The following is a 27,644-nucleotide window of genomic DNA, read 5'->3' as shown; positions in this document are numbered from 1 at the left end:
CCTGGTCTCCACCCACTAAAAGTCAATAGTGGGAGTTAGCCAATGTACTCAAAATATCCACATCAATGAAGTTAATGGTGAGAGTGAAAAATGTGTCTTTTATTTTATGGAAAAAAACGTATGGAATTTTTGGCCAACCCAATACATTCATTTCTGAGAATTCTTATGGCAATTGTGTCATTAGAATTTTTATTTTTTCAGGTAAGGGGTAGCTAAGGGGTAGTAAGGATCTTCAAAATAGGCTGGAACCCTCTCCAGTCCTTCTGAGGATGCCTTCCTTGTGAAGTTAATCCAATCATGCCAGTTCCACTCGCCTTGCTGATGACTGTTTTAGGAATGGTCTTGTAGTGCTGTTATGGCCAGTGAGTCATGAGGAGATTCCAGGGTTTCTGGGAAAGTTTTCTTTACATTTCAAACTGCTCCTCTTCTTGTCTGATGTTGGGTCTTGTGTGAAGGATGGAGTGCCTGGAGCTGCTGCAGCCACTTTGTAACCACGAGGGACGCCTGTGACAATAGCAAACACAAAGTGTCAAAATGGATGCATATTAAGATGCTAGTCTTTGATGAATCACTTATCCCTGGGAATGAACTACAACTCAGGGCATGGTGTTATGTGAGAAAATACATTTTCCACTTTGAGGGACAGTGGTCACATTTATGCCAACCACAGCATCTCTTACTCAGTCACTCATGCAACCAACACTTGGTGAGAACACACCACGTGGGACACTTTGTACTGCTGGAATATCAGTGCGAGTGGATGGATTCCTGCCCTGAAGGGTCACACTGTCCAAAAGGGGGGTAAGAGGGATAGACAAATGCTGGTTGCAGGAGAACCTGCCGCTGCCTGAGAGGCGTGCACAAGATGCTGTGTGCATGCCTCCAACCTAGTGATTTGAAGACAGCTTTGCAAAGGAAGAGGTACACAGTCTTTCTCTTGATGGATGGCTACCTTTTAGGCAAAGGGATATGGAGCAAGGGCCTTGTGAGTGGAAGACAGACACAGAGAGGGGCAGACGGTGCCTACCTGATCAGTGCCATGCTTTAGGAAGCCTGGAAGGCTGTAGTACGGTCCAGCCAAGGGAACCCAGTGCTGACCTGCTGGTCTGAGTCCTGGTTCTGTTACCCACTAATTATGTGTCATTCATGTGTCTCCTGGTCATTCATGTGTCTCAGAACAGCTTCAAGAAGGGGTTGGTAATAACTGTCTTGCCTCCCTCACAGGGCAACCATAAATACAAAATAAATGCGAGAGGTTATTATCTCCTCCACCTCTAGACATAACTATATACTCACCCATTCCTAGGTCCCCGCCCAGCCTCTGAGGAATTTTCTTTTCTCCTGTTGTTGGAGCTACCCTCTAGTCTCCTTCGTTTCATCGATGGTCTCCTATATTTCCAGTATTTTATAGATTTTGTTCATTTATTTTTAGAGAAAGGGGGAGGGAGAAAGAGACAGAGAGAAATATGGATTGGTTGCTTGCAACGCCCCCACCAGGGACCTGGCCCGCCACCCAGGCATGTACCCTGACTGGGAATCGAACCGGCGACCTTTCAGTTAGCAGGCTGGTGTTCAGTCCACTGAGACACACCAGCCAGGGCTGTATTTTCAGTATTTTAAATCCTCTCTCTCTCTCCCCTGAGTGTTTCTTCTCTGTCTCCAAACATGCACCAATCTCAAAAAATAAATATATGTAATTTAAAGATCTTTCCTTAGATCTTCAATATCCCCACAAATGTCAGCTATTTCCATTTTCTCACCAAACTTTTTAAAAGAATAGACTGTTTTCACTCCTCCTTTTCTAGTTTTCTACCCACTGGTAAGCCCATTCCAAAGTCCAGTTAAGAGTGGGCTCTTAGCCTTGGCTGGTATGGCTCAATGGATTCAGTGCCTGCCTGAGAACCAAAGGTTTGCCAGTTCGATTCCCAGTCTAGGGCACATGCCTGGGTTGCAGGCCAGGTCCCTAGGTGGGGGTGTGTGTGAGAGGCAACCACACGTTGATGTTTCTTTCCCTCCTTTCCCCTCTCTAAAAATAAATAAATAAATAAAATTAAAGGAAAAAAAAAAAAAGAGTGGACGCTTAAAGGCCATGATGCCTACATGTAAGGCTTCTTGTTCTCATCCTACCTGATTTAACCTCCCTTGTGAAATGCGTGTGTCATGCTTTCCTCCACCCCGCCCTTTCCTCTTCCTCCTCCTTCCTTCTTAGTGTTGGTGTTCCCTGGGATTATGTTGATATACGTCTCCCCCCACCCTGCCCCCGTCATTCAGCACACTGTTCAGGGAATACTTACATAAGCACATGGCTTCAACAGTCCCATTGTAGATGAACCACAAATACATTTAATTCTGGTTTTCCCTCCCTAAATCCAATCCGGCAGTTTCCGGCTGACTTGTCAAAGTGTTGATTTGGATGTCTTGTGACTCCGCTCCTCAAGCGCAGCTGGTTCAAAGCTGAGGCCATCTTCTTCTCTTTTACATCATTTATATCACTCCCTACATATACTAGCCTAAAATCCTGACTCCTTCAACTCCTGTATTTCTTTCCGTAAAGCCAAATCCAATTAATTAACCCTTGAAATGTCTCTGAAATAATTCATCTCTTTTTGATTCTTATCAAACTATTCTTTGTCAAGTGTTCATTTTTTTACTGTAATGTTATAATAGTTTCTCAAGTGGTCTTCCTGACACCACTCTTTAAATAAAAATGATTTTTCATTTTTCTGATAATTCTCTCTCTACAAACAGATTTGGTCATGATTAAAAACTACCCATTCCTTCTCATTGTTGGCAGAATAAATTTGCAATTCTTTTAAAAATTTTTTTCAGTTTTGAGTTACAATTGACAAAACTGTAAGATTATTTAAAGTATACAACGTGATGACTTGATAACATGTATACAAAGAAATTCACAATTCTTTATCATGACCTTCAAAACCCATTGCGATCCTGAACTCTTCATAATTCATCTCCCCCCTCTCTTCTGCATTCTGTCAGTAAAATCCTTCTAGATAAAGGTCCAGCTCAAATAGCCTCTTCCCTACACTCCAGACAGAATTAAGTTACCTTTGTTTGCCTTCATAGCTTATATATTTCAAGTTGTTCTTAGATTCACCATCATCACACGAAGTCATAATGATGCCTGTTTCTTCTTCCACCAGGGTGATTAATTACCTCTAGTTGCATAACAAATGCCAACAGGATTTAGTGACTTAAACCAGCAAACACTATCTCACATTGCCCTGTGTCAGGAATTTGGGAGTGGCCTGCCTGGCTAGCTCTGGCTCAGGGTCTCTCATCGCTTTGTAACCAAAAGGTCAGCTGGGTCTGCAGTCAGCTGAAGGCTTGACTGGAGCGGGAGGATCAGCTGCCAAGACAGCTCACTCACACACCTGGCAATTTAGTGCTGGTTGGTGGTGGGCGGCCCTGGTTCCATGCCGTCAGGATGTCTCCATTAAGCTGCTTGAGTATCCTTACAACATGGCCGCTGGCTTCCCCAGAGCAAGTGATCCAAGATAAGAGAAAGGAGAAAAACCAAAATGCCTTTTATGACCTAGTCTTGGAAATTGTACCATCAAAACTTATCCCATATTCTATTTGTTAGCAGTGAACTGCTAAGTCCAGGCCACACTCTAGGGGGTGGGGAGGGGGGGCGTGATTTGCCACCCCTTGAAGGAAGGGGTATCAAACAGCTTGAGGACATGTCTTAAAACCATCACACACGTTGTCTGGTCTTTGTTTCTGGTAAGTAGCACAGTGTCTGGCACTCAGTAGCTACTCAATAAATGTTTCCAATACAATGACCTATTAGAGGGGGAGTACTGAAGAAGGGCATCCATGGGTCACAAGTGTGGGCCAGGTGAAGAATGGTGGAGGTGGGAGATGGTGGGAGATACTCTGAGGTAAAATCGATAGGCTCCATGACTGATTGGATGAGAGGGGTGAGAAGAGATCCATTTTGGGTTGAAGATGGTTTTAAAACTAGGACTGAGAGGTGGTTGTGATGGCTGAAGTAGGCACTTACTACTTTTTCCACGGGGTTTCAAGGTAGTGAAATATCAAACCATGTATCTGAGAACCCTACGTTTAATTGTTCAATTACACTTGAAAGAGCCCAGGACTGGCAGTCAGCAATATGAGCACAGATTAAGCCATTCCCTTTACTTCAGGTTTCTCATTTATAAATGTGGAGGTGTAATACCTAGCTATCTCAGGACATTTAGCCTAAGTCAACATTCAGAGGTCAACAACACTCCATTTTTTTGCAAAAAATTCCCACCACATCTTTTACAAATGGTCTTGTGGAAACACTAGGTAACTACTAGGTTGAATTGTCTGGTGTTCCAGGTTTCATCTATAATGAAACCAATTTCGTAAGGTTCAACCTAATAGATGTGGCTGCAGTTTGAAAATTTGAATACTGAGGAATAGAATGGAGAAATAAAATGGAGTCACTATAGTCAAGCTGATAAATGACTAAAATGAAGTACATTGAGGTATGAGAAAAGGATTTTATTCTTGTTTAAACTAGCCTGGGAACTTAAACTTTCGGTCATTCCAGTCCTGGATTATACATCAAACCTGGAGAACTACGGAAAGAACACTCACATATCCAGACCATTTGACATTCATTATCCAGCCCACCTGTCATCTAGAGGATTACCATCTTGGAGTATAACCAGAGGCTAGTAATGTAGGACTGATTCGTCTCAAGAATGTACCTTTTACTCTAAGAACCCTCAGCTTTTCTTTCTTCTTGGAGAACACTCTGGGTATTGCCCAGTTGTGTTTCTGGTTTGCAAATCCTAAGACACTTGAATAAATCCTTATCATTTATTTCTAGCCAAAGGCCCGATTCACTTAAGCTCAGCTGACAACACTTATTCATAGGTGAAAACAGAGATGCTCCAGAGTTCTAGATCTTTCTATTTCTGATTAACACTAAGGTCCAACTTTAAGAATAATTTATTTATTTTTAGAGAAGGGGGAAGGGAGGGAGAAAGAGGAGAGAAACATCTATGTAGGACTGCCTCTCATACGACCCCAACTGGGAACCTCAACCCAGGCACGTGCCCGGACTGGGCCAGCGCTCATCCACTGAGCCACAACAGTCGGGCTAAGAAGTCAGTCCCGAAGATAAATGAAGGTTAGTCCAATTCAGGTATCACATTCCCATTTCCTTAAGTTGTTTAAAGGAATTACAAACCAAAGACAGTATGCTAAACACTAAAGATTTCGTCAAGAACCTTTAAGATGTGAAATTTATCTAGGAACCCTAGATAAGTCCAGTGTCAAATCACATTTCACGCTGTGTCATTTTTAAGAAATCATATTTACTTAGAAGTGAAATAACTATAGACCTAATAAAGAGCAAATAAGAATAGTTTTTTGTTTTTTGGTTTTTTTTGACAATTAAAAAGTGATTAGTTGACTTCATTACTGGTGGAATCAATTACTTGTCAATATAAATTAATTTATTAAAAATACCTCTTGTGCTTTCCAAGACTACTTTTCAAAACTGAGTAGTTTATTAGCCCTGGCCGGATAGCTACGTTGTTTGGCGCGTTCTCCTCATATGCCAAGGTTGCATCTCTGGTCAGGCAGGGCACATACAAGAAGCAAACAATGCATGCATAAATGAGTGGCACAACACAAATCAATCTCTCTCTCAAATCAATAAAAAAATAAAAATAAAATTTAACTTTCAATGAGAAAGTTCTTCAGAGTGTATTCTTCCATTTCTTCATATCAATTAATACTGAAGGTAGGCTTTGGGTAAGACGTGTAAAACCAATTTACACTAGCACAGGGGTTTCAAAAGATCCAGCAACACTGCACGCATCCATTCCCCACCCCCCACCCCCCCATTTGGCACCAAGGCTCGCCAAGGGCAGGGTCTTTTTTTTGTTTGTTGCCCAGCAGTATGAACCATGCCTAACCCACTGCAAGCTCTCAATAAATACTTCATCAACCGTCCTTGCAGTGTGCGGTGGGCAGCTAGAAGGCCGGCGTGCAGCTTCCTCCCTCCACTGAACCCGCGCGGCTCTCAGCACCCCATGGCCACAGCTTGCACCCCAGGGAATATCCGGCTGCCCGCGGCCGCCCGGGCCTTCCTTTTCCGCGGAGGAAGGAGCGGCGTCGGGAGTGGGAAACCCGGGCCCACTTCCTGTCCGGGCAGGACAGGGCCGGGCGTCCGCGTCCCCCGCGGCCTGCTTGGTCGGCGGCCGGAGCGGCCGAGCCGCAACACTAAGAGTGCGGCGGGGTGCGGCGCGGGCGCGCGGCGACGGGCCCCGGGGCCGGGGGAGCCCGGAGCCACCGGAGCCGGGAGGCTGGGAGACCCCGGCCGCGCCCGCCGGCCCCGCCCCCGCGGCGTGCTCGGCGGCGAGGGGGTTAAGTGCACGGGGGCGGGGCCGGATCGAGCGGGCGCGCCGAGTGCGGGCCGCGAGTGGGGAGGGGGCTGCGGCCGGGGGCGGTTCCGGGCGGCGGGGGCGGGGGCTGTCGGAGGAAGGGGGCGGGCCCCGAAGTTGTTGGGCGCTAGGCCGGCTGGCGGGAGGGCGAGCGGGCTGCGGGCCGGCGGGCGGACCGGGCCGGGGCTGGAGAAGTTTGCGCGGCGGCTTGTGAGCGCAGGGTGCGGGCCCCGCCGGCCGCTGCGCGCCCGCTGCCATGGCTTTCCGCAGGAGGACGAAAAGTTACCCACTCTTCAGCCAGGAGTTCGTCATCCACAACCATGCGGACATCGGCTTCTGCCTGGTGCTCTGCGTCCTCATAGGGCTTATGTTCGAGGTGAGCGAGATCCGGGAGGGGCTACCCTTTCTCGTGCGCCGCCCGGCGGACCCCTGCAGGTCCCTGGGGTCCTCGTCTGAGCTGGGGCGCGGGGCTGCCATGTACGTTATCTGCACCCCGGCTTTGTACACTGTACCCGCCTTGGTCTCCAAGTCAGCCCAGACACCCCCCACCCCCGCCCCCAGCTCCTCTCCTTGCCAGCCTTGCCCTGCTCAGCCGCCCCCTTGGGCACCCACCATATCCTGCAGCTCTCTCTGCAGCCCTGAATCCTAAGCCTGGCCTCGAACCAACCGCAGTGCTGCCACCCTGGCCCGAACAGTGGGGTTTCCTTTCTGGTGTCCGGGAGCCAAGCCCGGAGACTCCCAGCCCCGGAGTCATTGCACAACTATCTCCCTTTCCCAAGCGGTGGCTGCCACCTCTTCTGGTCTTTTCCAGCGGGACGGACCCCGACCCTCTTCCACCTCCCATCTGATTTTCTGGGTCTTCTGCATCTTCACGTGCGGCCTTGGCCCCATCCCAGCAGTGTCCTCCCGCCCACCCCCTCTTTTTGCCCTTGCCTAAGGGCCAGTTTTCATGTTCCCCATTATCACTCTGGATTATTCCTTCGGCTCCATCTGTGGTGGACCCAGAGCTTCTCCGCCTTACAGGGCCAAGGAGAGGGACGGGGAACCCTGTGCTTTTAGGGGCAAGTTGATTCTCTCATAGCTGTAGGAGTAGGGGGGAGAGGACGGGGTCCTACCACTGCCCCTCCTCCATCTCCCCAGCACAGCGCTGGTGTGGGTGGGCCTTCAGAGCAGGGACTTGTAGTAAGCCCCACTGGTCAGGATCGGATGGGAAGGACTCTCTACACCTAAGAGAGATGGAGAAAAATGTGATATGCCAAAGTTAGAAGAACTGGAGGAAAGTGAGCGCAATAGGGCTTGCCGTGGTTCATCTTGGCTGGAGTGAGATAGTGACACTCCCCTCACTCCCAGTGTGGTCTCCAACTGAGGCAGCGCCTGGTCCTCCGTTCTGGGTAGGGTTGCTTATCTGCATTCTCAGGAATGGGTTAGGAAGCTGTAACCATTGGCAAACTGCCTTGAAGATGGAGGATTCTAGCGGGGCTAATTTCTCCTTCTGTGTCTCTCTGTCTCTGTGTTCCTCCTCTTCTCTCTAAGGATGACAAGGGTCCTAATTGGCCCATGAAGCTGCCCTCAAGCTGGGGACATTTTTGTGATGGTGAAGTCTTGGTTAGATGTGTGAATGTGCCCTTGTCTGGGCTTCAGGGTCTGTAGGAAATACACCTGAGACTAGGATTGGGGTCTGCAATGTGGTAGTTCCTCTTTACTTCTGTCCTTCCCGCCTTCCTCCCACCCCTACAGCTCTCATGGTATATTGGAAAGGGCTTTAGCTAGGGTGGTATCATTGTCCCAGTCCCTGTTTTGTCACTAGACTGATAAAACAAAACAAAAACCGACCGACTGCAACCTCAGTTTCCCCATCATTGTAGAGGTTAGTAAAACCCATCTTCCACATGGGGTTAGTGTAAGGTTTGACTGAGCTCTTACAAGAAACAAAAGCCATAGTAGATTCTACAAATGTGAACACAAGCCAATTGTTCCTGAAGCCCTGTTATTATTTAACATAATAATAGCTTAATGAAATAATAGAGCCAATACCCTCTGTCCTATTTGTGTCTATTTGCCGTCCTCTATTCTAAGAGGCCTCCCAAGTGCCATGTCACCAGTCTTGGAGGGTGTGGTTGGAAAGACACACGTGACAGCTGTGGACCTCATAGCCCCATGCTGCAGCCAGCGAAGTCTCTTGCATAGCCTCATGGCTCTCTTGGCTAGGTTTCTGGCATTTGTTAAGGTCTGTGGCTCTACCTACTTTCTCGGCTCAAAAGAAGCTGCCTAATGTTTGAGCTTAGTACCTCCTGCCCTCCCTGCCTCTAGTCTTGGAAAGTCCTATGTGTTAAACCTGGCAGTCTGTGGGAGTTGAAAAGTGCTAGGAGCCCTTAACTCCCAGCACCTGACAGAAGAGGGGAAAAAATCCCCTCCTCTTCTCCCCTTCTTCGGATTGGACTGGCGAACGTGGAAGGGACCTTGGCTGAAGTGCCTGCAGGCTTCCTACCATCCTCACCCTATAGAACCTTAGACCTCCACCTCTGAGCTTACAGGGCAGGAGTCTCCCTCTCTGGGAGGTGCATAGAAGGTGCATTGTGGGATTGCTGGTGTGTGCTGGTCTGGGAGAAGGGCAGCTGTGTTGAACCTCCCTTATGGAGGATGGGTGTTCTGCTGTGCTAGGTACAGAGTGGATCTTCATTGTCTATACCTACCAACTGACTCTCCGTAGAGATAGGTATTTGGGGGGAACTGAGATTTTTGGAACTCTGCTGTCCCTACCAGCTGAGAGCAGAAACAGCTGTTACTTTTAGGGACCTCAGAGAAGCACGTGTGGGCATCTTCACATTTGGAGTAAAGCTGGGGGTGGCACCTCATAACCCAGCCCAGGACTTAGTAGATGTCACTTAGGGTCTTCTGGGTTGTCCCCTGGAGGTGTGATGTGTATGTGTCTGTATGTGGGATGCGTATGGGGGGCAGTCCCGCACTTAACACTTTTTCCTAGGAGTGTGGACAGAGGAGGTGGAAAGGGAAGGGGAGAGAGAAAGAGAGAGAAAGAGAGAGAGGACAGCAGGCTCTTGGATTTCTAACTTGGGCATGGCTAGGATTCCTTCATTCAGAAGCTGAGTCAAGGAAACTCATTTATAATTCTTCCCACAGAAAGTCTCCTGGCCACTCCTCCTTCTGGGGTCCCCTGCCCAGTCTCTGCCAGTAAGCTGGGCCCCTCTCCCCACCCCAGGCAGCCCCAGCCCATGTGTCCTAACTGGTCTCCATCTCACTCCTGCCTTGCCCTTGCCCCAGCTCACTCATCAGCTTGCCCTCACTCAGAGGGGTTTCATTCCCCCCTCAGGGACCCCAGGACTTCAGTTCTGTCCCCTGAGATGATGACGACTCCGAATTCCTTCCCTTGGGATCCCTTCCTTTTGGGAACACACATGGAAGGGCGGCTCTCCTTCCTCCCTTTGACTTAGTTTGGGCCATCCTGAGATTCCGTCTCCCATTTCCAAGGCAGGTTCTTTTCCCCAGAACTCAGGTTTTCTTTCTGTCCTGAAAGCTGTTTGGAATAGAGCTGTTCTGTGCAGCCACAGCACTTGGCTAAAAAATGTCAGGAATGTGGAGCTTTATTTTCCCCCTCCTTTCCTTCCAGCTTTCTCTTTCTTAACTCTGCTTTCCAGAGAGGTGGGGAGTTCTCTACGCAACAGTTTGGCCCCTCAGTCTGTCTTAGGGGGCTGTGGCCTGACAGTCCTTCAGGGAGTGGGCAGCCTCTCGGGGTGTGTATGGTGTGTGTCACGGTTAAAGCAGTCTCTCGTCCCAACCCCTCTCCCGTCACTTTCCAGTGTCCCTTTCAGTGCCACGTTTCAAACTGAGATGGGCAGAGAAAGACAGAAACTCTCATCCGTGAATGGAGACTGACAAAGGGGGGGTACAACGTATACATTACCTCTAAAGTGTCACTTTGAGACAGAAACCTCACTTGTTTGTTTTAAAACTCCTTTGTGGGCTCTGCTGGCCCTGCAGCAAGGAAATGTTTCTGAAATTCTGGGTCCTCATCTGTTTCGTCTGTGATGACTTAAGGGTTTTGGACTTAGAAGAATTTTTGGGTAGTGGCTGGTGTTTGGTGTTTGTTTCGAAGCCAGGTGTGGTAGAGCTCCCGTTCTCCAGGAACTGCCTTCTTCCCTGTATCTGAGTGACTTGTCGGGTGATGAGTTTGCAGCATGTACAGTGGGAGCCCATTGCGTCACGCCCGTTAGCACGTGGGTGCTGTGGCACTGGTTCCCATCCTCCCAGGCGGAGCGATGATGCTCCTGATGATCCTCCCAGGTCATCATAACCTGAAGTGAGACTGCTGGTCCTGTCTCTTAATATCAGTGTTACAAAATAGTCCCACTTATATTGTGTTAATACAAAAAGGTACGTACATGGCACAGACGGGCATCTGTGGACATATGTTGTCCTTGACTAACTTCTAATGCACTTTTAAAGGCGTTCCTTTGCCAGTTTTATATTTCCTGGCTTTATGCATCTTCCTGTCCACCTCTGACATAGTCTATCAGTAATGTTCTAGAAAATTAGTCAGGGGAAACCGGGAAGGGTTGCTGATCCTCTCGGGCGCCCTTGGTCTGTGGTTAGATTTCTAGATGCATCACTCAGCGATCTGAGCAACAGAGCAGAACTTGGGAACTAGTCTCTCCTGGTGAACCGTCAAACGTCACCCTATCTGTGGGGTGTAAGGCACCTTGAGGATCCCGGTTTCTTCCCTTGGGAAAGTGTGATATCCAGAAAGGTGGTGTTCATCAGTCACTGAGGTTTTGATCTTCGCTGCAAGATGAAGAAGCCTGTCTAAACGCCCTGCACTGTGCCTGGCTCCCCGACACTTAGTTGATGGCCTCAGCGACCATGCTGATGGTGATTGGTTGGCTTCGTTGTTGGGTCTGTGCTACACCTTCTCCCATCACACCAGCTGGTTGGGGCCCCCGGCTGTATTTCATTTTAGACGTGACCTGCTCTGCCATGAGACCTTTCCCTGAAGTTCTCCAGTGCTAGCTGTCCGCTTTCCAAAGCGTGCAACTGTTACACACTGGGTCCCTCTTTTCCCCAGGGAGCCTGTGCTGTGGCTGCTCCACATCTGTTTTCTCTGCCATCCGTCTCATTAGAACACGGGCTGTGGTCCTGGAGGGTCTTAGTGTTGCCACCGTCGACTGTGGGAAGGAACCGCGAGGAGGCTGCTTCGCAAGCTAAATAAGGGCCACTGTTCTCTTGCTTCCTCTGTTGTCTGAAGCCTCGGTTGCCGTTTCTCAGGGGCACCGTCCAGACCAGTCGCAACAGAGCGCTTTAGTCCTGGCTGTTTGTAGAGTAACATGTGTTGCTATGGTGAAAACTTCACTCCTGCAGGCATGAGCTCCTTTTTGATCTGCTTCGGTCGTGGGCAGGGGCCCCAGAAATCACTCTGTGGCATAGCTGATATATCTCCCGTTCCCACCCTGATAAATGATGACGAAGCCAGAGGGTTGATAAGACTGGATTAGAGTTTCCCAACTACAGAAGTGCTTTCTAATCAGTGAGCAGCACTATTAGCAGGCTTTGCTGGGAAACTTGCCTGATACTATCTCCTAACCTTTTTATCCAGCGCTGTGTATCTGGTATCCATTGGTACCTAATTGTTAAAGAAAGGAAAAGAAAACAGTAAAACTACTAATGTGCCTCCTGACACAGCTTCTTATTTCTCGGGCAGACCTGTATCTGTCATATAGTGTAGAGCTTTGCCTTGATTTACCCTGGTCTCACAAGTGTCCCCCATAGAAGAGAACCAGACCTAACCTTATCACAGTTGGTCACCATTGGGAGTTAACTGTGTGGTTTAAAGAGCTTTGCAGGAGGCTCTTCTGGGCAGTGTAGGTTCACACAGCTCCCCTGGATTTTCAGCAGAGGAAATGTAGCCAGATTGTGAGTGGGGGGCTCTGAGTCCTTTAGAGGCCTCCGGTGAGTTGGTGGGAGCCCAGGGTTAGGGGAGGCGCTGTTGTGACCCCGTCTAAGCCACGTTGCCACTTGACAGTTCCCTTCATTTGTCTGGAGGGGCTGGCAACACTTTCCATCTGTGAAATGCTTTACTAGCTTCACCCTGTAATCTGGATGGTTTATGGGGGTTGTCATACCCATCCAGAGCCTGGCTCGTAGAGGAGAGACTTGGCCCAGGACCATGCGCTCCGAGTTAGAGTCAGAGCCAAAACAAGAATTCAGCCACGTCTGGCTCACATTTAGAGCTCAGGCCCGGGTGCTTCCACGAATGGGGTGTCAACGGAATGTAGCCACAGGCTGCTTTATTTTTCTTTGTCCGAGTGGAATCTGTTTATTACCTGGAAGTAATGTCTGCGGGTCATTGTTCCACTTGGAGGCTTTTCTGTCTGGAACAATCGTTGAAATTTGCATCTCCCTGAAAGAGACTACAGAGAATGACCCAAATGTGAACACAGGCAAGTAGGCAGAGGCTTTACCTACTGCTCACGTTACTGCCTGATATTAGCCAACAGCTGTGTGAGAGTAGCTGCCTCTGGCTATTATATTTTCACTGCCCTGTGTCATCAAGTTAATATTGTAGCTCAAGGGCACATCTTTTCTCCTGAGTTTTAAGTTTAAGGGCTAAAAGGAAACCTAGAAGTTATCTCCAATGTTTGCGGAAGAGGAAAATAAGGTTGGGAGATTTTCCCAGGACAGTAGAGGGAATTTTTGGCAAACTTGGGGCTTAAACCCACATCTTCTCACTCAAGTCCAGTGCATTTTCTACACATCTGCCCACCGGAATTCCAGACGCTACTTTTAAAGGCCAGTGTATGTGTAGAAGCCTCAAAAATGATACATCTTTCTTAAGTGTGCTGTGCTCATTCATTTGGCAGCTGTTTTGCGAGTGCCTGCTGTGTGCCTGTGTTGAGCTCTGGGAATGCTGATGAATAAGGTGGCGTCCCTATCCTTACTGAGGTCACACTGTGGTAGCTTAAAGCTGATAAACTATTTGTGCATAGGAGTCAGTCCTTGAACTTGATGTATGTGGCAGGTGCAACTCACAGACTTACAGACCGTTGGGCCTTAACCTCAAGCCTTTGCGATTGGTGGAGAGGGAGTAGTTTGTTGAGTTGAGACCTGACACCCTGAGAGCGGGCTGTCAGTAGTCAGAGGACAAGAGTGGTGGTCACTCCTAGAAGTCTTGGGAAGCACAGCTGGTACTCTTGTACGTGGCAGCTTTGCAAATAAGCCAACCGACCGGAGGCACTGTGTGTGTTTGGTACCTGTACGCAGGTGCAGTTTCTAGTACCAGGAGGCCTTTAGGGATTGAAACCTTGGCTGAGGTTAGGAGAACTCTCCCACATGGTTTCTTAAGAGTTGTCAAACTTGAACATGATCTGAAATGTCCCTTCTGGGTTGGTGGAGGTGACAGTCACACCTGGGGACAAAATCCTCTGAGCCTTGATTGTCCCGTCTTTGAAGGAGGGAGAAGGTTTCTTAATAAAGCTCCTAAATTTTGCAAGGGCAGAGTATTTTTAATTTTATCAGTTTGTTCCTTCACGTTTATTATAAATGTATAGATACTCTCTTTTTATAGAGAATTTTAAGAAGACGCTTTTTAGTGACATCGCCATTGTGAAGACTTACGTGGCTTATGGGGAGCAGGGTGTGACTATCTCAGGACAGAGGGTAGGGATCTAATGCCCCCACTCCTTTCCGCTGTTGACCCCCTGCTTGCTTTGAGGGATGCCTGAGACCATGCTGGTTAGTTAGCAACTGTTTATGGTCAGGTCTGTGTGCCCCGTGGGGTGCTGGAACACGCATAGAGATAGCCTTGGGGGCCAGTGGGGGTGTAGAATGTGGCTCTAGGTTTAGAGGAGCCAGGGGTGTCTTATCAGCCCCTTTCCTGAAGGTTAAGGGCAGTCTGGGAGCCCCTGACCTGGAGGAGCATTCCTTGGATAAACAGGCCTCCTCTCCAGCCATTCCTGGAGTCTTGTAGGAAGTCAGGAAGTTGCAGGGCCTGCTTCACAATGCTTGGTTTCCTGCAGAGAATTCCTCAGAACTTGGAGCAGAATTGAACTTTTTAGACCCAGCACTTTCTGGAGTTTTGCGTGTATTTAGTTTGTAGTCTAACTTTGCACTGGATCAACTTTTCACCTCAATGGGCAAGGAGTAACTTGTTTGTATGGATTTTGTGACTGTTGTTTGGAAGAGGGATGTTGAGGTGGGAAGGAATGGTTGATAGCCTTTTTAAAAAAAATTTTTTTTTTAATTGCAGTTTGGTCTCTGATTTGTCATGGAGTGTGAATAAGTGCTTCTCTTCCGGAGTCTCTGAGGCATGAGCTGTGGCCTGGGCGGGGAGGTGTGTGGTGGTGGGGGCGAGGACTGGAACCTGGGAGACCTGGTTCTCCCCAGGCTCAGTCCCTAAACAGCTGTGTGGCCCACGCCAGCCCCTGTACCTCTAGGCCCCTACTTGCTTCCTGGGGGCGTCAACTGCCCTGTGGCTCAGTCATGCCCTCTGAGTGTGGTTGTGCAGACCAGGGCTGGAAAATGTGTATAAAACTTATGTTGCCACTCAGAAATTGGGAGGAAAGGGAAGGAGGCACCTTCCCCCAGCATGGAGATTTAGGGTGAGTCAGAATAAAGTTGCACCTTCGCTGGATTAGTGTCTCAACTTCAACTCTTGGTTTCACTTCTTATTTGAGTTGAAATCAGTTTCTAACCTAAATTTGGGTTTGACATATAATACAGCTTAGCGGAACCAGCAGTGGGGAGGGAAGTCCACCCCGCTCCCGTCCCATAATCAGAAAGGAATTGTCGAGGGTTGGGGAGAGGGTTGGCTTGGTTTGTGACTTCCGTGGCAGGGCTGACCAGGGGACCCAGGATGAGCAAGAAGAGGTCACTGCTCTGGGCAGAATGGCCCGTGCCTTCTGCTCTGCCTAATCAGGTCTTATCAGGCCAGTTCTCTGAATGTGGTCTGGGGCCTTGGCCTTGAGCATATTCATTGATACGCACACACACATACATGTATCTGTGGCTATTTCTTTTTAAGGTCGATAGGGTGAACCTAGTGTCTGAAAGCTGGCCTGTGATCTGCCACCCCCAAGCCCCACACCAACCCCGACAGTGCTCTTCAGGCTTTGCCTGGACAACTGCTACTGTTGCTTCTAGAGCTCCCACTTCATCTCAAAGTCCTCTTCAGCTACTCTGATCAATGGCCTGCTTCCTTCCTCAAACTTACGAGGATGAATTAAAAACAGTACTGGGGTGGAGAAGAGGTTGAGAGGAGATGCATCAGTATTTAGTTATGTTCTCCTAAAGCCTATTTTAAGGAGGAATTATCCATTGTATTTAACATTTCACATATCACAGTTTTTGACTCACCAAAAGTAGTCTTTACCTGTGCCATCTGATAGGTGGCTACTAGCCACGTTTGGCTACTTGAATGTAAATTCATTAAGATGAAGTGAAATCGAAAATTTAGTTCTTAGTCACATTAGCCACATCTCAAATGCTCAGTAGTGTAGATAAGAAAATATTTCCATCATCACAGAAAGTTTTATTGAACCACACTGGTCTAAACATTGCTTACTGGGCCTCTGTTTTCTGTTTTTTATAGAACTAAACGGTCAGGGACCCTGTGGTGCGGTTCTGTTAGGGAGCCGTCAGTGGCGAAGGTCGTGGCCCTGGAGCCCGGCTGCCTGAGTTTGAATTCTGGTTTGCCAGGTCCTAGCAGTGAGCGTATCTTGTTAAATTCTGTCACCTCTCTGTGCCTCAGTTTCCTCATCAGTAAAATGGGATCATAATATGTCGTAGAGTAGCTGAGAAGATTAGAAAGATGAACACAAAACGTGTTAGAAATGTTAGTGCAAATACAGCACTTCAAAGAAGGCCTGTACCTATCGTTCTTACTACACTTGAAAGGGTTGGAGTTACACCTCCGACTATATGGAACTGCCCTTTGTGGCTGCCCATCCATTTGGAACTTAAGTGAGAAACAGGAGGCAAAGGGGAGGTCCCGGAGCAGCCTGAAAATGGCCCTAAACCCGTGCCCAGTTGCTGTGTGTGCCACACCTGGGCCAGTCTCCTAGGCCTTTGCTCGGAGCCGACTGCCGTTTCCTTACATAGAGTTATATGAGGCTTGGTTGTCTGGTTCCCAAGATTTCAGAAGAAAGAGTAAGTAAACGTGGAAGAAGAGCTGGGATAGGTGGGCGAGTGGTAGCCGACAGCTGGGGCGGCTATTCGTTATCAAATACTTGAAAGTCCTAAGAAATGAAAAAAACCCCCATGAATTCCAGGTGTCAGTAGATTTTGAGGTTATTATGATAGACTAGTATAGTACAGTACACGATTAGAATGATTATCTGTTGTTCCATGAAAAAATAGAAAGGTATGCAGTATACTCAGAAAGATTTTTAAAAAGATTTCCACCCACAGTGATTAATGGTAAAGTTTCAATACCTACATCTTTAGCAGCATGGAAAATTTGGCCACCCAGAATGATCCAGCCCCAGAAATTTCTGGCGGGCCACAGTACCAGAGCCCGGAAATAAAAGGCAAAGTTGGTCTGTGCATGCAGCGTACTTTATCACCCAAGCAGTGAGAAAGAAACTTTTCTTTTTGACATTCTTATCCAGCCTGGAAATATCCTCGTTCAGCACTATTCAACCACCTGGCTATTTGGCTTTCTTTGTTTTTAATCATTCAGTTAATATACCTATTCTGTGCAAGACTCTAAAGTCTGAAATGGAAGCCAGCTAACCTATTTGTCGACGTGAGCTGTTTTGCTTTGGTCATTTTTAGAGTTTCAAAACAACGATAATGAAGCGCTTCTCAGGCACTGTTCCTGGAGTTTCTTTGGACCCACGTACATCAGGCATGACAGCTGTGATCTCATCAGATTGTCACTGGCCACTTGACCACACCTCTAGCCTGCAGCTGTGGCCAAGTGTGACTTGGCCTATGCTTCTCAGTCACGCCGATGTTGTTGCTCACACGGCCCAAGGGATATGAGTCTGAGTTGATTCTGATCTTTTGCCCCCTCATTCTACAAATATTGATTAAACAGTGCTTTCATGCAAGGCATTGTTCTGGCTTCTGGGAACATAGGAAAAGGAAACATGCCCCATTACAGGCCACGACTTTACTGTCTAGGAAGGGAGACAGATAAAAGGACACGGGTATCATTTGCCAGTGAGTACTCCCCTTGAGCTGCGCCAATTAGTGGTGCTCACTAAGTAGGGCTCTGCGAGAGAGGGTGCTTTGGGAACATGGAGGAGGGCTTCCTGGCTCAGAGAAGATGCTGAGTGGATGCTGGCCAAGGCCAGGGAGAGAGGAAAATGTGGGATGGCTTTCGACAGAGGTATCAGCTGGTGCCTGTGAGCATGGGTGAAGCAGGCTGGGGCTGGTGTGCAGCATGAGGGTGCTCAGTGGGCTGGTGTCATAGGTTTGCTCAGGAGGTGGGTGGAAGGCAGAAGAAAATGGAAAGAGAGGAGGAAGGGCGAGGTCACGGAGGGCCTTGGAGATCACGCCAAGGCCTGGAGACTTTATCCTGGAGGTAATGGGGCGGGAGCTTCGGACAGGACAGCGACATGTTGAGTTTGCTCCGGAGACCGTGAGATGGGAGTTAAAGAGTGTGATCAGGAATCTGTGGCCCCGATCCACATGAGAACTCCCTGCTCCCCACCCCCCAGTCAGGAAGTAGGCCAAGAGACCCCCCACACCGAATTAATTTTCTGGTGTGGATTCAGAGACGCTGACTCTGCAGGCCTCCCCTCTGCCAGCGCTCGTTCCCCGTCCGTACACCTCGGGTGATGCGGGAGAGCAGCAAGGCCGTTGTGTGGGGCGGGCAGGGACAGTGAAAGCTGGAGAGAGAAACAGCTTTTCCTTACAACTTGTGGCAACCCCGAGGGTGTGCAGCGCTGCCGTGTTGCCCTTGAAAACACGCACCGTTTTGTTTTACTGCATTGCGTTGCCTTTGCGTGACGGCATCCTTTGGACTCATTCAGAAGGTATTTTTTGCATCTAATGTGATTTTTAATTTTCTTTTAAAGACTTTATTTATTTACTTTTAGAGAGAGGGGAGGGAGGGCGAAAGAGAGGGAGAGAAACATCAATGTTTGAGAGAGATACATGAATCAGTTGCCTCTTGCACTCCTCCAACTGAGGACCTGGCCCGCAACCCAGGCAAGTGCCCTGAGTGGGAATCGAACTGGTGACCTTTTTGTTCACAGGTTGGTGCTCAATCCGCTGAGCCACACCTGCCAGGACATGATTTTTACCAGGACATGATTTTTTTTTTTTTATTGTTATTTAATTACAGTTGTATGCCTTTTCTCCCCATCCCTTCACCCCACCCCAGGTGAACCCACTTCCCTCCCCCCTCTCCACCCTCCCCCTTGGATTTGTTCATGTGACCAGGACATGATTTTTAATTTTTTAAAAAGAAGGGCCTCAGCTAGATGGAATGTCTTTTTCTGTTACCTTTTATTGTTGTTATTTATTTATTTATTTTTAGCTAAACAAGCCATATAGAGGCTTACATTTAACTGCCGTGGCCTTACCTGGGGAAGCTGGTTTTGTTTCAGTGTTCAGAGGAGGTGGAGGGAGAGGGACTTCTCTGTCATGTACCTTCCATCTCTAAACCGTTGCCAGACCGGTGAAACAGATAGTGGGATTTTCCCCTGGGCTGATGTCTAGCACTCTGGTCAAATCACTTTGGTTGTCAGAGGCCTGTTGGGGTTGGGGGTCTTCTCACCATGATTATTAAATCCCCTGTGCCCCCGTGAGTGACCGTAGTTTGATGTCCAGAAGAGGGAACTGAAACAGGTGCATCGTCAGAATAGAAACCCACAGCCGTCACTTCTCCTTTGCCTCGTCCCCCACATCTGGTCACGGTGTCCCACCTAAACAGTTACAGTGGGTTCGAACCTGGTCCTCAGCCTCTTGTCTCCTCTCTGGGTCGTCTTCCCCATAGCTACCACTGATTGTCCTCAGACACAGAGCTGAGCATGGGTCTCCCTTACTTCACATCCTTCCGTGCTGCCCACCTAAAGTCCGGGCCTCTGAGCATGGCATTCAGGGCTCCCCCCCAGTCTGACCGGCTTTTGTCCTCTGCACCTGCCTCAGGCACTGCCTCTGGCCCGACCCCTCATCCAAACCAACTACCCTGTTTCTGTTCCTCTACCACCCCAAGGCTTTCCCTTTTTCACCTAACTTCTCATTTCATGTCCCCGTGTGCTACCACACAAGCACCACCTGTTGAGAGTGCTTCCCCTGGCTCTTCTTCCCGAGTAGAGTTCATTCCTGCCTTCTGCCTGCCTCTGTATGTCTCTTGTTTATTCATTCAGCCAGACTGAGACCGAACATTTGCGCTCTGCCAAGCACTGTTCTTGGGGCTAGGATAAAAGATGAAAAGGGGAAGATTCGGCCCAACTGGAGCCAAGAGTCCTTAGGGAGGTGACAGTGTCATTGCTACTCAAGGTACAGTGTGAGGGTCAGGGAAGGGAGTGTAACACCCCTGGGAGCGTTAGGGGCAGGTCATTTTAAAAAGAAGTTTGGGCTGGACCGAGGACTGAGGGTCACTGGCCAGGCAGATGTGCTGGGGAGAGGGTCTTCAGGCAGTGAGAGGACATGGGAAGAGGACAGGGGTGTGTGGGCGAGGGTGAGGGTACGGTGTGTGTGGTATGTGCTCTGTGCTGCCAAAGCGGGGGAAGGTTAAAGAGGGAAGCGATGGAAGATGAGTCTCGATTGTCGGGAAGGGTTGGGGCCATGGAGGCCCTATTTCAAAAGTGTGGATCTGTTCCTAAGCTGAGGCAATCCGGAGCCTCTGAAGATTTCTGAGTGCGGAGTGACTCAGACAGATTTGTACTAGGAAGGTCACATGCACCAGGGCCGAGGCTGGCTCCTTGCACTTGCCGTGAGCCCTCCAAAAGGAAGAGGCTGCTCTGCATTTTCTTGGTATCCCCTGCGTGCCCGAGACATAGTTGGTGTGAACTGACTGAGGACGGTCCAGGATAGTGCGTGTCTCGAGGCCTCTTTCCGTGGCTGCTGGTCACTTGCAGCTCTCTGGCCATGCCATCTCTCCCGGGTTCTCAGGTAACTGGAAAGAGATGCTTGTGAGCACATTAGGAATGCTGGCTACTTTAGCATCTTAGCCTTTTAAAGCTTAAAAAAGAAGTTTTTGTAGGTGGTCTGTGGCAATGCAGTCACATTTTTCAAAAATCAAAACATAAAAAAGAAAACACTGCCCTCCCCACCTCTCGTCATCCAGCTCCCCTTCCCTGCTAACCAATGTTGTGAACTCTTGTGCATTCCTCTTGGGTTTATTTATGCAAATACAAGCAGCTATAAGTATACGATGGATTTTACTGATGTGTGTGTGTGTGTACGTGTGTATTCCTGCCCCCTTTCTCAGCCACAGTGAAGCGTATTATCTCCCTGGTCTGCGCCTTGCCTTTTTCGGTTAACAAAACATCCTAGGGATCTTTCCGTGTCGGTGCACAGAAGTGCCCCACTTGTGTCAAGGTTGCACAGTCTTCCGTCGTGCGGGTCCACTATAAGTCATTTAACCAGTCCCCTAACCCTTGGGCTGCTTCAGTTTTTTGCTTTCATCAACTGCTGTGATGAAGCTTGGTGTGCACATCATTTTGTGCCTGTGCAGGCATATCTTGTGTCATGTTTTCCCAAAAGTGGGGTGACTGGGTCCAAGTGTAAGTGCCCTGTACTTCCGATAGATATTGACGAATTGTCTTGGTCCTTTTGAGATACCGTGTTGGAACCAAGCGGTCAGTTAGCCGTGGACTACTGAACACGCGTCCATGAGAACACACATCGTACCCTGAATGCTGTGCCAGGGTCTGCACTGATTTGGGTGGCTGCTGTAGACTGAGCGTCCAGCACAGTGCCTGATGCGGCAGGTGTCCAACACCTGTTGGGTTTTTAAAATTACATCGGTTGGCACACTTGGGCATCAGGGTTCTTCTCTACTGATTTGCTTTCAGCCCGTCCGTGATGTCTCTCTCGCCTCTTGCACAAATTCTTTGCCCGGGACACTCTCCCATCTCTCACTTGGCCAGTGCTCCTCACTCCTCCGGGCACAGACCGCATTTTCTGGAAAGCCCTCCTTTGCCCCCGGACAGCACTGAGTTCTGCCTCGGCACTCCGCATTCCTGTGCTTCCTTGTCACAGTTCCAGCTGCCCCCACTTCAGTGGAGTGTGGCCTCGGCCGTCCCCACAGCTCGGCTCTGGGGCCGGAGCAGGCCTTGCTCGCTCTGTGTCACCAGCACCCCACACAGCACTCGGCACGCTGGTGGCACTCATGAACTGTTCTTTCGGTGAGTAAGTGGTAGAGTAGAACTACCAACTGACAAGCAGTTTTCAAAGAATTTTTCCATGTTTAATTAATTCATCTGTCATCAAACTTACCATTTAAAGTGTACAGTTTAATGGTTTTTAGTATAACTCGTTATGTTTTGCAGCTGTCACCATTATCTAATTTCAGAATATTTTCATCAACACCCCCCCAAGAAACCAGTTGGCTGTCACTTCCCATCACTCCCTACTCCCCAACCACTAATCAATCTCCTTTCTGTCTCTTTGGATCGACCTATTCTGAACGTTTCAAGTAAATACAGTCGTAGAAGATGTGGCCTTTTGTGACTGCCTGCCTTGTTCCCCTGAGCACAAGGTTTCCGAGGGCCGTCCCTGTGTGGCACGTGCAGTGCCGCATTCCTTTTTATGGCTCGGGGACACTCCACTGCCTGCCGACGCAGCATTTCCTTAATCCGATCATCAGCTGATGGACGTTTGGGTTGTTCCTGCCACGTGACGTGAATCATGCTGCTGTGGACACTTGTGTACCAGTTTTAGTGTGGGTACAACATTTTCAGTTCTCTCGGGTGTACACCTATGAGAATTGCTGGGTCATCAAATAATCTGAATGTGGGAAAGGAGCCAGCGTTGGAACTGTGTTGAACAGTTTGTGTTTTTGATCTCAGAGTTATATCTCAGGGCCAGCGATGCAAATATTGCTCCTTATTATCCAGGGCTGGCTTTTGAGACTTGTATTTAATAGACTGTGGCCTGATAATCATCTGTGATTCAGAGGCAAATATGCTCAGAGTTTACGCAACAGGATTCAATGGATTTTTACTACGTGCACTGTGCTAACTCTATGGAGATGCCAAAATCCAGAGCACACAGCTCTTGCCCGAAATCCATCATTTATTTGAAATGACCTGATTATCCATCTGTATTGAACCAACTAAGTAAATTATGGTATAGCCAAAGTATTAATAGAATACTTTATAGCCGTTCAAAAGAGGATCAAGTCAATCTTTATGAATTGACATGAACTGATGTCTGAGAGAGAAATAGATTATAGATCGGTATGTATAGGGTGAGCTCACTTTATTAAAAAATTTCATGTACGCTTAGGCAAAATCTGGAAAGGTCACAGCTGACCGTCAACATCGATTATGTTTCTGGGAGGTAGTTTATGGAAGGCTTTAGCTTTCAAGATTATAGGTTCCCCTTTAAACATTTTTACAACAGGTATGCATAGCATTTAAGGTCACTTAGCTCCCCCAGCCCTGGCCGGTGTGGCTGAGTTGGTTGGAGCATCGTCCCATAAACTGAAAGGTCACAGGTTTGATTCCCAGTCAGGGCACATACCTGGGTTGTGGGTTTGGTTCCCGGTTAGGGTGCATATGAGAGGCAACTGATCGATGTTTCTCTCTCACATCGATGTTTCTTTCCCATTCTCTCTCTCTCCCTTCCCCTCTCTCTAAAATCAATAAGCATGTCTTTGGGTGAGGATTAAAAAAATTCATTTAGCTCCTCCAATTCCATTTTGGAAAAAAGAAGGAACTTGAGATAAGAATGATATCTAAATTACTAGATACCAATATAGGATATAATATACTGTGTATTAGCATATGACTAAATGCCAAATAAGTTTATGGTCAGTATATGAGTCTTACAAGCTGTGTAAGCCCAGAGATGAGAGAGTTTTGGGGGAAGTTTCATGAAAGAGGAGTGGGACTTGGCTTGGACCTTAAAGAGTTGTAATATTTATGTAGCATTTCACAGTTTATAGAGTCACAGACAACACACCTGTGTTGAATGCTTACCTGGTGCTGAGCACTGTAGTAAGCAATTGCCTATGTTCTCTCTGTCACTCGTCAACTGTGGGATAGAGACTGTGATTACTCCCATTTCACAGAGAAGAACACTGCCATTTAGAAAGACTAACCTGACAAGGCTTCCCTTGCTCTTAAATGCCAGAGCCAGGATTCCAAGCCTGCCTGACTTCAGAGCCCAAGTCCTATACTCCATTTTAACAGGAAGAAGACTAAGGCCTGGAGAACTCAAATGACTTGCCTGAGAATTGGGGAGCCAGAATCTGAACTCAGGGTATTATAAGTAATCTGTAATGTTTGTTATACTGATGTTTCTTTTTCTTAGTAGAAAATCCTCAATTATTTTGAAAAATTTAAAAAATATATTTCATTTATTTACTTTTAGAGAGAGAGAGAGGGAGGAAGAGCGAGAAGGAGAGAAACATCAGCGTGTGAGAGAAACGTGGACCAGTTGCACGCCCGCAACTGGGGACCCGCCCCACAACCCAGGCATGTGCCCTGACTGGGAACCAAACCGGTGACCTTTGGGTTTGCAGGCTGGTGCTCAATCCACTGAGCCACACCAACCAGGGCTACACTGATGTTTCTCGACCTGAGTTCCAGACCGTTGAAATCCCTGGGGGTGGTAATGGGAGCCTGGGAAGTTCTGGGTCAGAGAGGTATGTGAAAGCCTTCCTCTCATGCCCCCTTTCTTGAATATCATGAATGTGTTAGACTGGTGTCCAACATTTCTCAGCCTTACACTACCATCTCTTTCAAGTGGCAGTTAGCGACAGCCCACAGACTTCGCCCTGTGAAACGCCACCCTCCCACACTGTAAGGAGGAGCAAGTGCAGGTGGGTTCCTGAACAGCTTCCTCTCTCTGCTCCGATAATGAAGAGTGCGGGCTCTAACGTCAGGTTTGGAAGAGTGCGGGGAAGATTGTATTTGTTGGAATTATTGGAGTGGAGATTCCCGGATGGATTTGGGGCCACATCGCTAACCCCCTCTGCATTTTACCGGCTTCTCCCTGGAAACCCACCGCGCATCGTATTTGCCATCGCTGAGACTCTGTCTCAGTAAGTCGTGGCTCACAGTGATCACAGCTACGTGATTAAGCCCTTTCCCACACTTCCCAAACTCAAAATCTTCAACCCACACTTTACCAAATTCCATGCAGTGCACATTAGAGGTTTCTAAGTGCCACCACCTTTTCTCTGTATTATGTGCCATTATTATTTTGATTGTGGTAAAATAGACATATCATAAAATGTAGTATCTTAATCATTTTTAAGTGTACAGTTCAGTATTATTAAGTTATAGTCACATTGTTTTTGTGACCATTCTCCAGAACTCTTTTAAATTCATCCCACAAACATTTATTGAACCTGCTCCTTGCAGGCACCTGGGACGTGGAGGTGGCTAAGGTGCATGCGCTGCCCAGGCTAACGGGGAACGTGGATAAGAAAGCCAGTGGTTATAGTTCCGTGTGGCCCAGGCCCTGAGCTGCTCCTTACGGGGTTAGATCCCAGGGGGACTTCCGGGCCTCTGGATGGGACCACCATCACCACCCAGTGTGCCAGGCCTCCTTCTCTTCTGGCTTCTTGTTGGCTACTTGCTGACTCTTCCTCACCCTGCCACTCCCTGGAGTAGTTGTGCCACCTCTGCTCCCAGAGCTCAGGGAAAGACCGGCGGCCCTTGTCCGTGCGAGGGCCGAGCTCTGAGGCTGAGCCCACGTGGCCTGGGGCGGGGGCAGGGCGGGAGAAGGCGCTGCTGCCAAACCCAGAACTTCACCAAACCCCAATCAACCATTTGCCCAAATATAGTATCCTAGCCCTTCCATTCGTCCTGTTTAAGCTAAATATACTGTCCTTCAGCCTGCACGCTCAGCTTCCTCCAGGAATGCCTCCCTCCTGTGATTATTGCTAAGTGCCGTTAGTCCGTTTCACTTCTAAAAAAATGCCCATGGTGACGTGGCTGGAGTCCCAGGCTAGGGGCGTGTGTGAAACTAAACAGATTGGAGAGCACTGGCTCTAGGTCCCATTTGGTTTGTGCATTTCCATGGAGACCTCCTGACAGTGGAAGACAGTCGTGGTATTCTCGTGTAGCACACGGGGCTCCTTACAGAGAGGGAGGTTTATTGTGACCATCAACTCGTGGGCTCTCCTTCCCCTGAAAACCTGAGGCCTTAGCCATCTGGATGTGTGTCCTGATTCTTCATTTCACCGTGCCAGAGTGTTCTGGGCTTATAAACACCGTGAAGTGGGTACAGGTTGGGAATGCAGGCTTCGAATTCAAATTGCCTGATTACAGAGGCATATCTTACAGATTGTTACTAGAGAACTCTGCCCTGGGTTTTTGGTCAGTAAAATGGGAATGAAAAATACCTGTGCCTTTTCCATTGATTTTTTTGGAAGGACCAAGTGATAATGCACGCATAGCACTTTCACAGAGCTTGACAGCACGTAACGACTCCATTGGTGTATTCGTCAGTGTTAATTAATTGCATGAGGGTTGCAGCCGTCGTTAGGCAGCCATTTTTCTGTGCCTCGCATGTTCATGCTGTAGTTATGTAGAGTCTGTTTATCGGCCTCGCACCAGATACACCTTTTACACTCAGACTCCGCTGCCTGAGCCACCAAGACCATTCAGCACTATGCTGGTTGGAGTTTCACTTGCTGAAGGCGTCTCCTTGGTGAGCTGAGCCTGAGCCCAAGCCCCCGCCTAGGGTTCTCCCCATGAATGTTCCCCTCAGGTTTCTCAAGCCCCAGGATTACCTCCCACCTTTTTCCTTTCTCAAAGATCAAATGGCTTCAGTACTGCTGTCTCCATTTCAAGAAAACTGTGAGGTTAAGTGAAGTGAAGATCAGCCACTTGAAATATTTCTCTGTAATGCACGACCTCACTATCATTGCATGTTTTTAAAATAATGGGGATTTTTGCATTTTATGAGCTATTTTTGTCGAAGGACTTTCTTTGCTGTTTGAATACCACTTTTATAAACAGTTTTTCAAGCTCTTCTGCTTAGCACAGCTGATTTAATTTCCACTCTGTTCTTAGACACCATGGTTTTTCGTGATTATGATAAAAATGCACAGACCAAATTCTGCTTTTTTTCCCCACTCAATATTACGTGCAGATATTTTGAGATGTAGTATTTTGAAAAGATGAGGTGGTTCCTAGATGCCTGCCACGGAGGGGTTTGTTAGGTCAGTGTAAAATGGCGACACGATTCCATATGTGGTGTCAGAGAGTGATGTCCAAATCATGTGGTTGTGATTTCTTTAAAAAAGCAGATTGCAGAATGACATTTTGTGTGGGCCTTTTTCTGTAAAAGTTTGGATTTCTTTTATCCATTTTTATTTTTTTACTCATTACCTGAGGATATATTTATTGATCTCAGAGAGAGAAGAAGGGAGAGAGAGAAACGTTAATGTGAGATAGAAACATCGATCAGTTGTCTTCTGTATGCGCCCCAACTGGGGATCAAACCTGCAATCTAGGTATGTGTCCGGACCAGGAATCGAACCCGCTACATGGGACGACGGTGCTTCAACCAACTGAGCAACCTGGCCAGGGCTGGATTTCTTTTATTTGTATGAAAAGATAGCTCTAAGGATAATCGTCAAGATACAACCAGTAGTTTTCTCTGTATGGTAGAATGTCAAGTAATTTTTATTTTATTTTTCCATGCTTGTGTCGTGTGTGTGTGTGTGTGTGTGTATAAACTTGATGAAATGTATAGCATTTGGATGGTCAGAAAAGGCCCGTTAAAGCTGTCTTCATTTTGGAAATGGGAAGGTGGAAGGTTTGCAGTAGAGACAGCCTGTTGCCCAGAGAGCAGGCAGGTGAACGGAGTGAGGGAGGGAGAGAAGCTGGGTTGTGGGTGAGCAGAGAGAACACAGGAGCATCAGGAGGGCGTGTGGCAGGGCAGCCAGGAGCTGCTAGGAAGGTGAGTCTGTGACCTTGATCTTAGAGATGCCGTTCCCACCTGCTGTAAATAAAACCTTTGCTTTCCAGAAGCCTTTTGAAGAGTGGCTCACAGGGCGAAACGGGTGTATTTTAAACCAGAGAAGATTATACAAAAAGCATCAAGAAAACCTCAAGTCAGGATCCACTAGAAGTGGAAATGAAACTTCTA

The 27,644-nt window shown here is 48.0% G+C and overlaps 1 protein-coding gene and 1 long non-coding RNA gene across 2 annotated transcripts in view; one reads left to right on the top strand and one right to left on the bottom strand.

Moving 5' to 3' along the window:
* Window positions 1-103: 103 nt before the first annotated feature.
* LOC139440370 (uncharacterized) lies at window positions 104-6,521 on the bottom strand. Its single transcript, XR_011650570.1, has 5 exons — window positions 5,964-6,521; window positions 5,488-5,592; window positions 3,393-3,491; window positions 1,028-1,389; window positions 104-504 (listed from the first exon to the last, which is right to left on the bottom strand). It is a non-coding gene; the product is annotated as an uncharacterized lncRNA (long non-coding RNA).
* The window catches only part of TRAM2 (translocation associated membrane protein 2), a 70,284-nt gene continuing 49,159 nt past the window's right edge, over window positions 6,520-27,644 (top strand). Inside the window, exon 1 of the mRNA XM_045193109.3 lies at window positions 6,520-6,783. Within this exon, the coding sequence (XP_045049044.2) occupies window positions 6,664-6,783 (120 nt within the window). The 5' untranslated portion in view covers window positions 6,520-6,663. The remainder of the gene's footprint in view (window positions 6,784-27,644) is intronic.

Source organism: Desmodus rotundus, chromosome 11 (genome assembly GCF_022682495.2).
Source record: "Desmodus rotundus isolate HL8 chromosome 11, HLdesRot8A.1, whole genome shotgun sequence".
NCBI lineage: Eukaryota > Metazoa > Chordata > Mammalia > Chiroptera > Phyllostomidae > Desmodus > Desmodus rotundus.
The sequence above is the reverse complement of the archived record's forward strand: the minus strand, read 5'-3'. Positions and strand labels throughout refer to the sequence as shown.